This window comes from Trichechus manatus, unplaced genomic scaffold, assembly GCF_000243295.1.
Source record: "Trichechus manatus latirostris isolate Lorelei unplaced genomic scaffold, TriManLat1.0 scaffold00128, whole genome shotgun sequence".
Taxonomy (NCBI): Eukaryota; Metazoa; Chordata; class Mammalia; order Sirenia; family Trichechidae; genus Trichechus; species Trichechus manatus.
Window position 1 is genome coordinate 7,554,747 of NW_004444064.1, and position 12,974 is coordinate 7,567,720.

At 45.9% G+C, this 12,974-nt stretch overlaps 1 protein-coding gene across 1 annotated transcript in view; it reads right to left on the reverse strand.

Annotated features, from left to right (window-relative positions):
- The window catches only part of UMODL1 (uromodulin like 1), a 103,286-nt gene that overhangs the window by 69,830 nt on the left and 20,482 nt on the right, over nucleotides 1-12,974 (reverse strand). Inside the window, exon 6 of the mRNA XM_004384872.1 lies at nucleotides 12,703-12,843. Within this exon, the coding sequence (XP_004384929.1) occupies nucleotides 12,703-12,843 (141 nt within the window). The remainder of the gene's footprint in view (nucleotides 1-12,702; nucleotides 12,844-12,974) is intronic.

Consider the following 12,974-nt stretch of genomic DNA (forward strand, 5'->3'; position numbering starts at 1 on the left):
GTACTACTGTTTCATGAGAAACTATTTGTTCTGTAAGCCTTCACCTGAAGTACAATAAAAAAAAAGGAAAAAAAAAAAACCTCTGACCTTTCGGTTTGCAACCGAGCACTTAACCATTGAGCTATCAGGGCTGCTATGCTTTAACTAAGGAGCCTGTACATGTGACCTTATTTGGAAATGGGGTCTTTGCAGGTGTGATAAATTAATGATTTTGAAATGGGAGACTATCCTGGATTATCTGCGTGGGCCCTAAATGCAATCACATGTATCCTTATGAGACGGAGACAGGGAGATTTCACATACAGAGAGGAAAAGGCCATGTGAAGACACAATAGAGATTTGACGATGCTGGCCTTGAAGACTGGAGTGATACAGCAACAATCCAAGGAACGCGGGCAGCCACAGAAGCTGGAAGACGCAAGGAACAGATTCTCCCCTACAGCCTTTTGAAGGGAGCATGGCCCTGCTGATACCTTGATTTCAGCCCAACTTGGCCGCCAACCAAAAAGTCAGCAGTTCAAATCCACTAGCCGCTCCTTGGAAACCGTATGGGCAGTTCTACTCTGTCCCATAGGGTCACTATGAGTCACAATCAACTCAACGGCAACGAGTTTCGTTTTGTTTTATTTTGTTTTGGGTACTGTGACAAAATACCACAAACTAGGTGGCTTATAAGAACAGAAATTTATTCTCACACAGTTCTAGAGGCTAGTCATCTGAATTCATGGTGTCAACAGGACTGTATTCTCTCCGAAGGCTCTAGGGAAAGATCTGTTCTTGTCTCTCCAGGCTTCTGGTAGCCCCAGGCATTCCCTGGCATGCAGCTGCAGCATCGCTCCTTCTCTGCCTCTGTCTTCCCTCTGTGTATCTGTGTCTCTTCTCCTCTTTGATAAGGACACCACTCCAATTGGATTAGAACCCACCCTGTTCCATTATGACCTCATGCTAACTTAACCAATGACATCTCCCAAGACTCTATTTCCAAACGAGGTCACATTCACCGGGACAGGGGTTAGGACTTCAACATATCTTTTGGGGGGACACAAGTCAATCTCTAACAACTGATTTTGGATTTAACTGGCATCCAGAACCATGAAAGAATACTTTTCTGTTGTTTAAACACCAAATCTGTGGTTATTTGTTACAGCAGCCACAGGAGACAAATACGCCTCCTAAGAAGTCATGTTCTTGGGCTAGTTTTCAAGGCAGCTGCCCCATGGCTGACCATCACAACTTCTTAGAAACTTCTACCTTGTGTTGCTATGATATCAGCCACCTTCTAACGTATTAAGGTTAATCCCTCTTCTGTGTAACAGAACTCGAGATATTGTAAAACTAGAAATATTCCTTTTACCCCTTATCCTTCTGTCTCCCAGGCTAAACTAAAACCAAACCCATTGCCATCGAGTCAAATTCAGACTCACAGCGACCCTATAGGACAGGGTAGAACTGCCACATAGGGTTTCCAAAGCTGTAAACCCTTATGGAAGCAGACGGCCGAATCTTTCTCCTGCAGAGTGGCTAGTGGGTTCAAACTGTCGACCTTTTGGTTAGCAGGTGAGCACTTAACCCCTATAAATTAACTTAGATTTTCAGTCCTTCATTAGCCTGGAGAGGCCCCTTGGTGACATAGGCAATTTACGCTTAACTACTAACCTGAAAGTTGGCAGTTCGATTCCATCCAGTGGTGCCAGGGAAGACTCTACTCGAGATCTACTTCCAGAACATCATCCATCGAAAATTCTACGGAGCTGTTCTGCTCTGACACACATGGGGTTGCTGTGAGTCAGAATCGACTTGACAGCAATGGGTTTGGTTTTGGTTTTATTAGCCTGGACACCCTCTTCTGGTCGTACCTTAGCTTTTCAATGTCCCTCTTAAAATGTGGCCCTAGAAATGACACACTACTGGACTCTGTGGCAATACAGATGACCTAAAATTCCTGCATGGAAGCCCTTGCTCTGTGTCCCCCCATCCTATGGTTTTGTGAACCTCAATCCAGGAGTTGGCATCTGTCTCCGTAAAGTGCATTGGCTTCTCCACGTCCATGAGTCCATGGCCCTTGTCTTTCCCGGGAAGAGCTAGCCCATCTCTGTGTCATGGATTGACTCATGTCCCCAAAAAATATCTGTCAATTTGACTGGGCCATGATTCCCAGTACTGTATAATTGTGTACCATTTTGTAACCTGATGTTATTTCCTTATGTGTTGTAAATTCAGTTACTATGATCTAAATAAGATGGATTAGCGGCAGTTATACTGATGAAGTATACAAGACTGGATAGTGTCTTAAGCCAATCTCTTTTGAGATATAAAAGAGAGAAGTGAGCAGAGACACATGGGAACCTCATACCACCAAGAAAGCAGCGTTGGAAGCAGAGTGGGTCCTTTGGACCTGAGGTTCCTGCGCTGAGATGCTCCCAGACCAAGGGAAGGTTGATGACACAGACCTTCCTCCAGAGCCAATGGAGAAAGCGTTCCCCTGGAGCTGATGCCCTGAATTTGGACTTGTAGCCTACTAGACTGTGAGAGAATAAACTTCTCTTTGTTAAAGCCATCCACTTGTGGTATTTCTGTTATAACAGCACTAAATGACTAAGACACTCTGGTTGAGGAGGAAAGGGTGCTGGGGACTCTGCTTTTTCTTGATCTCTTGGTGTCCAATTCAATTCCTCCTTTCCCTCAGATCCGTGGACTTGACACCTGAACCTTCTAGAGGTGGAAACAGTGAGGAGTTGTGCCAATCATCTCCACATTCAATTGCTGGAAATCTGATCGAGGAGGAGTGTTGGCTCAGGCAAAGTTGAGCTCTTCTTTCTTCCGGTCCCAGCTGCCTCTCCAGCGGACACTCACCTAGCGAAGTCGCAAGTTCGGGAGATGTTTTTCATGGAGCTGGATAGCTATTAGGTTCCAGCTAAGAAGGGGAAGCATGTCGAGGGAGTTACAAGGACCCCTGAATACCATCCCATTCCTTTCTACAAGCAGAACGAGTTCCTGGACCTCGAAGTGCTAACCGTGCAAGTATTTCTTACCGTTTTCGGTTTTGTGCAATATAATCCAGCTGCCCTGTGTGTCATTAATTGGGTGACTAATTTCACAAGAAAAGTATTTGAAAGTTGCGCTGTATTTTCCAAGGGCTTATACCTCCAAGCCTTCCAGCAGATTGCTCATTTATATTAGCTGCTAAATTTAAAACATATGCTGTTCCCCTCAGCAATGTGCAGTTGCAATTCACTCTGAAGTTCTGATCTGGAAACACTGCAATGGTCTTTTCTGCCCCATTAGAAGTGAAGTCAGAGCATCACAACTTCCCGTATTTGGGTTTAGCTGCCCGGCAGCCCTTTATTTTGAAGGAATCCTGCAGGAATCCAGCAAGGCAGGGTTGGGCTGACAACATTCCTAATGTAAATGTGGTCTAATATTTTCTCAGATTGACTGACCAGAGTAAGAATGTCCCCCCTACGTCCTTGTTGACGGGACAGGATCCTCTCCCTGGAGGCCAAAGATCAAGAGCCCTGTGGATGATCTTCAGGGGAGCTGTAGGCAAAGCTTTGTGGGTACATTTGTCCATGGGAGACATAGCTCTAATCAGATTCTCAGTGGTAATGAGATGCCACATTAACCACTGCTATTGAGTCAACTGGAAACCCTGGTGGCACAGTGGTTAAGAGCTATGGCTGCCTACCAAAAGGTCAGCAGTTCGAATCCACCAGGTGCTCCTTGGAAACTCTATGGGGTAGTTCTCCTCTGTCCTACCGGGTCACTATGACTCAACTCAATGGCAACAAGTTTGGTTTTTTTTTTTTTTGGTTTTTCTAGTCAATTCCGACTCATGGCAACCCCATGTGTTACAGAGTGGAGCTGAGCTCCATAGGATTTTCTAGGCTGTGATCTTTATGGAAGCAGATCACTAGGCCTTTCTTTCACGGCATCACTGGGTGTATTTGAACCACCAACCTTTAGGTTAATAGTCAAGAGCAAACCATTTGTGCCACCCAGGGACCTTGTTTTGTTTTTGCCAGAAGTGGTTGCTTTTTTCGTTCTTATTTTTTTACCGTCTAGAGATCGTAGGTACAACCACCAGTCAAACATCCTTTTTGTTTATTTATTCCACAACTCTTTGTTGAGTACCTACAGTTTGCCAGGCCCTGGGGACTCATTGGAGCCCCTGGGGTGGTACAAACAATGAACATATTCAGCTGCTAACCGTAAGTTTGAAGTTCAAGTCCACCCAGAGGCATCTCAGAAGAAAGGCCTGGTGATCTGCTTCTGAAAAATTAGCCATTGAAAACCTTATGGAGCACAGTTCTACTCTGACACACATGGGGTCTCCTTGAGTTGAAATTGTTACATGGCAACTGGTTTTGGGGGGACTCTTTTGGCAGTGAATAGGAAATAAGGTCCTTTCCCTCATGGAGCTTCATTCTGATGGGAGTTAGAACATTCCAGTAGGAAAGGAGTGATCCCGGACCTCTCCACCATCCAAAAGTGGTTCTGGGAGCCAGCCCAGGCCTCCACACTTCCCAGCATCTGCCCACGGGAGAGTAAGAACTATCAGTAAGTAAGAATCTTTCTTACTGGTTTTCCAGATCTGGTTCTAGAACACCAAAGAAATAGATCCACTACTTTCAAACTCAACTCAACTCATGACCCAGTGCACTGATGGAGGGTGGAGACGGCGTGGCCATTGGGTGGCTCATCTCCAGTGGTGTCATTCCCTGAAGCCGTTGTGAGCTGCAGCCCCTGGGAGATTGCCATGTGACAGGACCCGGAATGGGGGATTGCTGTTGTTGTTGTTGTTGAGTCAGTTCTGACTCATGATGATGCCAAGAGTGAAGAGGAGACCTGCTCCACAGGGTTTCCAAGGCTGTGACCTTTCAGAAGCAGATCACCAGGCCTTTCTTCCAAGGCATCTCTGGATGGGTTTGAACCTCTAAGCTTTCAGTTAGTAGTTCAGCACTTAACTGTTTGCTCCACCCAGGGACAGGTGCTCCAAACCCTCGAGGATGTCCTGCAGCCAGACTGCTGCTAGGGAAGATGGACTCCCAGTGACCGGCAGGGTGGAATTCATAACCAACTGTAGGCCCTTTGCAAGTGAGTGACCTTCCTTTGTCTCCATTTCCTCTTCAGTGAAATGGGTACAACTGGACAAGTTGCCTCAGGGGGTTGTTCTAAGAATTAAACGAGTTAACACTCTTAAGGAGCATAGAACTGAGCCTGGTACATGTTAACAGCTAAGCAACTCTTAGCTGTGTTATTATTATGTAAAAAGGCAGGATCCTCACTGCTGAGTGCTTTGCAGGGAAAAGAACATTTGAATTAAATTACTAATTAATCGAAACTCAGTACAATACCCTCTATAACAACTTTATGATGTTAATTAAAGTTCCAGTCTTCATAGTAGAATATTAGAAACAACTTCAATGCCCCACAAGAGGAAAATAGCTAAGAGCATTATATCATTGCTACAGAGTATCATTATTAATCAACTATTTAAAATTATAATGATGAAGACCAGGTTGCTTCTTAGAAACATTATATGATATAATGTTAAGTGAAGAAAGTAGACTATAATGTCACATGTATAAAAACTCACTCACTGCCTTCAAGTTGATTCCGACTCATAGAGACCCTAAAGGACAGAGTAGAACTGCCCCATAGGGTTTCCAAGGCTGTAATCTTTATGGAAGCAGACTGCCACATCTTTCTCCCATGGAGCAGCTGGTAGGTTCGACCTGCCGATCTTCTCGCTAGCAACTGAGCACTTTAACCACTGCTCCACCAGGGGTCCAGTTACATGTATACCCAAAACCAAACCTGCTGCCCTCAAGTCAATTCCAACTCTAGTAACCCTGTAGGACAGAGGAGAATTGCCCCATAGGGTTTCCAAAGAGCAGCTAGCAGATTCAAATCACCAACTTTTTGGTTAGCAGCTGAACTCTTAACCATACATTAAAAAAAAAAAAAAGAAACAAATCCATTGCCATTGAGTTGATTCCGACTCATAGCGATGCTATAGGACGTAGTAGAACTGCCCTATAGAGTTTCCAAGGAGCACCTGGTGGATTCGAACTACTGACCTTTTGGTTTGCAGTCATAGCACTTAATCACTACGCCACCAGGGTTTCCTAACCACGTGTAGCAGGACTTAAATAAGGTAAAAACATGCTTTCATATGGACGTATACTGGCAGGGAACATGGAAAACATGTGAACAGCTGATCTGCTGAGCCAGTGAGACTGGGCGATTTGTCTCTCCATTGTTGTCATTGTTGTCAGAATGTGGTTAAAGTACTAGATCACATTTCAGCATGACAAAGGAGAAGTGCTTCGTGGCCAAATAGAATCAGCTGTGTCTGCAGTCTAGGCTGGAGTATCTGCGAGGAGGGTACCAAGTCAGTCACGGTCCTGTCCTTACGTAATGCAGAAACCATAGAATGGGAAGACGCCCATTCCATTTTTGCAGGTTGTCTTGGAAACTGTCAGCACAATGAATCCACTGTGGCCCTGATGAACCCTGCAGCCTCCAGTCCTGCCGTCCCCTGCCTGCAGCTGGCCCTACAGTTGTGCCCATGTCCTCAGTGGCTACCTGTGCCCTTGCTGTCCCCCCCTCTGAGATGCACCCTCCACCTTGAATGCTGTCTTACTTATTTAGTCCTGCTATAACAGAAATACCACAAGTGGATGGCTTTAACAAACAGAAATTTATTCTCTCACAGTTTAGGAGGCTAAAAGTCCAAATTCAGGGCTTCAGCTCCAGGGGAAGGCTTTCTCTCTCTGTTGGCTCTGAGGGAAGGTCCTTGTCATCAATCTTCCCCTGGTCTAGGAGTTTCTCACTCCAGGGACCCCAGATCCAAAGGACGCACTCTGCTCCTGGCTCTTCTTTCTTGGTGGTATGGGGTCCCTTTCCTCTCTACTCACTTCTCTCTTTTATATCTCAAAAGAGATTGACTCAAGATACGACCTAATCCTGTAGATTGTGTCCTGCCACATTAATATAACTGACCCATGGGCTTTCCAGGGAGTGGCTGGTGGATTGGAACTGCCAACCTTTTGGTTAGCAGCTGAGCTCTTAACCACTACACTACCAGGGCTCCGGATTTACAACACATAGGATAATTACTTCAGATCACAAAATGGAGGACCACCACACAATTACTGGGAATCATAGCCTAGCCAAGTTGACACACATTTTTGAGGGACACGATTCAATCCATGACACCCACCATCCCAACACCAGCCTCCTGGTCTCAAGGACACTGGTCCAAGCCTCGGAAATCTCCTGCTTGGACTTCTGGGACAGGCTCATGACTGGTCTCCCTGCTTCCAGCCTTGCCCCATGCCAGGTAGGATTGTGATCTGCTTCTTCAACTAATAGGAAACCCAAAATAACAGGGACTTAAACACATCAGGGGGTCCGTGGTGGTTCATTGGTAGAATTCTTGCCTTCTATGCAGGAGACCTGAGTTCGATTCCCGGCCAATGCACCTCAGTGTAGCCACCACCCATCTGTCAGTAGGGGCTTGTGTGTTGCTGTGATGCTGAACAGGTTTCAGCAGAGCTTCCAGACTAAGACACATTAGGAAGAAAGGCCTGATCACCTACTTCCAAAAATCAGTTAATGAAAACCCTGTAAATCACAATGGTATGGGCAGCATTTCATTCCATTGTACATGGGGTCACCGTGAGTCAGAGTGACTCAATGGCAGCTAACGACGACAAACACTTCAGAGTATACTCCCTCACATAAAGAACAGTTAATGTGGTAGGCTATTAACTGAAAGGTTGGAGGTCCAAGTCCATCCAGATGTGCCTCAGAAGAAAGGCCTGGTGATCTACTTTTTAAAAATCAGCCCTTGAAAACCCTGTGGAGCATAGCTCTACTCTGACACACATGGAGTCGTCATGAGTGGGCTTGATGGCAACTGGCAACTGACTAAGGAGTGAAATACCTCTTATCTCTTAGAGGTACATTCTGAGATAGTTACAGGGAAAACATTATGATGAAGAGGATTCACTTCAAAGAAATGTGGAATGAGGGAGGGAAGAATGGATGGGGATGGAGATGAAGCAAGAGGGAACAAGGATGGAAGCTAAGTCGAGAAGGGCCCTGTGAGTATGATCATCATTAATCATTATCTCTTCTATTTTTATATTTTTTACATTTTTCTATAATAAAAAGTTACAGATACCACAACCCTGTCACATTCTCCACCCCTGGTTCCTGGATCATAAGAATTACGCTCCACCTCTGAGACGTTAAACGGACTTTCTGTATCAGTCCTATCACTGCGTAACAAATTCCCACACACTTTGCGGCTTAAAACAACACAGATTTATTCTCCTGCAGTTCTAGAGGTCACAGTCTGAAATCAAGATGTCGACAGGCCTACGTTCCTTCTGAGGGCTCTGGGGGAGAACAGTCTCCTTGCTTTTTCCAGTTTTTAGAGGCCACCGTCACTCCTTGGTTCATAGCCCCTCCATCTTCAAGACCAGCAGCACAACATCTTCTCTCCTCTCTGGCCTCTGCTTCCCTTAGTTGGGCCTACCTGGGTAATCCAGAATAATTTTCCATCTCAAAGTCCTTAATTTAATCACATCTGCCAAGTCCCCTTTGCCATGTAAGGTGACATATTCACAGGTTCCAGGGACTGAGATATGAATGTCTTTGGGTGCTATTATTGTGCCAGCCACATTCTTCCTTTTCGCTCAACTGCTCCTCCCCCCGATTGTCTCATGCTCACTGCCCCACTCCATTCGGTCTCCAACCAAAGGCCTCCCTGACCACCATGCCTGAGACAGCACACCCTGGCCCACCCTGTCAGTCTCCTACACCATCTTCCCTCATGGTGCCTGACCATCACCCCCATATTTTGTTCGTTTCTCTGTGCTGTTCCCTGTTATGTGAGCTCCACAGGAACAGGGGCTCTGGGAGACTGCAGACCCCCCAGTTCGGGACAGTACCTGGCACACAGTAGGCACTCATTAAAATGTACCCTCACTACCAGCAGCCAAGTGAACCCACCTTGAAGGTCAACATCACCATCCATCAAAGCCAAGGGTTCCATCTGCTCATCTCCTGACCCACCACACCAGCTGAAATCTTCCCCTTTCATTCCACCTGGAGTTCCTGGGTGGTGTGCAAATGATTACTGTGCTCGACAACTAACTTGGTCCAAGTTCACCCAGAGGTGCCTCAGAAGAAAACCCTGGCAATCTACTTCTGAAAAATCAGCCATTGAAAACCCGATGGAGCACAGTTCTATTCTGACATACATAGGATCACCATGAGTCAGAGTCAGCTCAGCGGCTACTGGTTATTGGTTTATCCCCACAGATTCCCCTCACACGTACTAGGCAACTCGCCACGCCCAGCAGCCTATATCAGAAGCCCCCACCTCACCCATCAGCTGACAGCCCTGAAGCCTGCAGGCCACCATCCCTCCCTCAGCGGCCCACTGAGGCAGCTACTAAAAAAATAGAAAAAGGAGGCCCATTGTCGACAGCTCAAATTCCAACTCATAGCAACCCTATAGGACAGAGTAGTACTGCCCCATAGTGTTTCCAAGGCTTTAATCTTTATGGAAGCAGACTGCGGCATCTCTCTCCCATGGAACAGCTGGTGGGTTTGAACCTCCAACCTTTCAGTTAACAGCCAAGCACTTAACTACTGTGCCACCAGGGCAGCTACAAGTGACCCTTATTCCCTGTTATGGGAGCCCTAAGGGGAGGGAATGGGCAGAGAAGATTCCAAGGACCGCTTCCCAGAGGAGGAAAAGCTGGAGCTGCTGCTGGAATTAGCCAGGGTCTCTCCCATCAGCACACAGATAGCCTTGAGTGTTGCTCATGTTTCAAAGAGACCTGCCCAGAGTCCACATCCCTCCAGGTTCTGAATTATTTCTCTGATCCTCTTCACAGTAAAACTTTTTTAGAGAATTACCTACGTTGTCCGTGCCTCCAACTGAATCCTGCATCCATGCTGAGGGAGTTTCTGCCCACCAGGCTTCCAAAAGATCACATGACCCCAGGCTTCTGAGGGCCACTTTCCTGCACTCCTACGACTTGTTTGTACTTGGCTTTCCTTACACTTGACCACCGTTGACCTCCTGAAGCCTCCTCTCTTTTTTTTTTTATTAGTTTTTTTATTGTTGTAATTTAAGTGAAAGTTTACAATTCAAATTAGTCTCTCATACAAAAATCTATACATACATTGTTATGTGACCCTAGTTTCTCTCCCTGTACTGTGACAGCACACTCCTCCTTTCCACCCCGGATTTCCCGTGTCCATTCAAGCAGCTCCTGACCCTCTCTGCCTTCTCATCTCACCTCTGGACAGGAGCTGCCCATTTAGTCTCATGTATCTACTTGAGCTAAGAAGCACACTCCTCACGGGTATCATTTTATGTCCCACAGTCCAGTCTAATCTTTGTCTGAAGACTTGGCTTCAGGAATTGTTTTAGTTCTGGGTTGACAGAGAATACGGGGACCATGCTTTCTGGAGTTCCTCCAGTCTCAGTGAACCCCCCTCTCTTGACCCTCTAGACTCCCCTTCTCTGGCTGTGCTTCCTGCCACACGTCACCTCTTCTGCAAGCCTCTCCCCTATTGTTAGCTGCTATCAAGTCACCATGACCCATGGTGACCTACGTCTAACAGAATGAAACATTGCCTGGTCCTGCACCATCCTCATAATCATTGGTATGTTGAGCCCATAGTCACTGACCCTCTGTTTTACCAAACATGATGTTCTTTTCTAGCAATTAATTAGTCTTTCCGGATGATGTGTCCAGAGTAAGCAAGACGAAGTCCTGCCATCCTAGCTTCTAAGGAGCATTCTGGCTATACTTCCTCCAAGATGGTTTTGTTCATTCTTCTGGCAGTCCATGGCATATTCAATATTATTAGGATTCCTCGGCCAACTGCCGAAGACCCCTTCCCTTTTCTCATCAAGCCCATAGTTTAAATGCCACCTATATGCTGATGGGAGCCCTGGTGGCTCAATGGTTAAGAACTTGGCTGCTAATCAAAAGGTTGGCAGTTCAAATCCACCAGCTGCTCCTTGGAAATCCTATGGGTCAGTTCTACTCTGTCCTATAGGGTCGCTATGAGTCGGAATCACAACAGCAACAGGTGTTTTGTTTATATGCTGATGACCTCCAGATTTGCATATGAAGCCCAGCCCCCCATGAGCTCCAGCATCAAGTATCCAACTCAGTTTGCATCTTGACATCTCCACTCAATTTTAACTCCATCTCAATTTCAATTATCGATTTTCGAATAATGACAAAAATAATAATAACCCTAGTCTTCCCCATCCATTCAATGGAACCACCATCTATTCAATTGTTGAACCATATATCAGGATTCTGCCTTGATTTCCCTCTTCTTCTCTACATCTAGTTAATCAGTAAGTGCTGTAGGTTCTATCTCCAAAGTGGAGCTTGAATCTACTTCTCTCTACCCACTTGGCTATCACCCCAGACTCCAGCACTCTGTCTATCATCTGCATAGCACTTTTCCCGACTGGAAGTTGCACAGTTATTTCTTACTATAAGCTCTTTAATGGCAGAGGCCAATCACATACACACAGGACCTGGTATATACTTAAAACCAAAAAACCAAACCCATTGCCATGGAGCTGATTCCGACTCATAGCGACCCTATAGGACAGAGTAGAACTGCCCCATAGGGTTTCCAAGGAGCAGCTGGTGGATTCGAACTGCCGACATTTTGGTTAGCAGCCAACAGCTTAACCACTGCGCCACCAGGGCCCCGGGTGTATACTTGACACGTCTATAATCACATTATACCCAGAACCTATTATATACTTTGCACCCCTACAATCACGTAACACCCAGCACCTGGTATATACCTGGCAGCCCACAATCATGTACACCCAGCACCTGGTATATACCTGGCAGCCCACAATCATGTACACCCAGCACCTGGTATACACCTGGAAACCCACAATCATGTACACCCAGCACCGGCTATACACCTGGAAACCCACAATCATGTACACCCAGCACCGGCTATACACCTGGAAACCCACAATCATGTACACCCAGCACCTGGTATACACCTGAAAGCCCACAATCACGTACACACCCAGCACCTGGTAAACACCTGGCAGCCCACAATCACATACATCCAGCACCTGGAATACATCTCCATTCCTTTCCCCCAGCCTACACTCCCAATTGGAGCAGAGCTAGGCGTTTCTTTCTCTGTGTTTCTATGCAGCACCCAGAGCATTCTTTGGCTATCTAGGTTGAGCATAAAATACCAACGGCAGTTCCAGGTTATTCCTGTTGTCCCAGTATAAGTATTAATCATGCCCTTTTCACTCTCAAAATGTCCTAATTTGAACAATAAATCATAAAGGCATCCTATTTACACACCATGTATGGCAAACATTTGGCACATTCTCTAGTAGGTTTCCCAAGAGCAAAGAGTATGATCTTTTCACACATGTTTATAGCACCATCGTCTAGTACAGTGAATGACACATACATAAACACTTGTTAAATGAAAGAATGAATGCAAAAATGGCCCATTATGAGATCAGAATGGATGAAAGAACTAAGTGATGTTCTATGCCCATGAGCCAGCTATTCCCATAGTCTCTGTGGTCCATGGACCATCTAGCCTTAAAAAAATCCCTAAGCCATTCCAACGCCATCTTGAAAGAGTCTAGTTGATTACCTTCACACATGCGGTTTGGCTTCAAGGGAGATGAGGTCAGGAGCTCCTGGGGACAGATACATTGGTAGGAGCCCTCCACGTTTAAACAACGTTCCCTTCCAGAGCAGGCATTGAGTTCATCGTAGAGACATTCATTTATGTCTATGGAAGAGAGAATAGTTCAGAACATTCACTAGAATTGGAACCACTTTCCCATTCTCATTAACCTCCAAACAGGTATCCTCCATGGATTTGCATGACATGAACTGAGGAGGTCACTGGGCAGTGGCCCT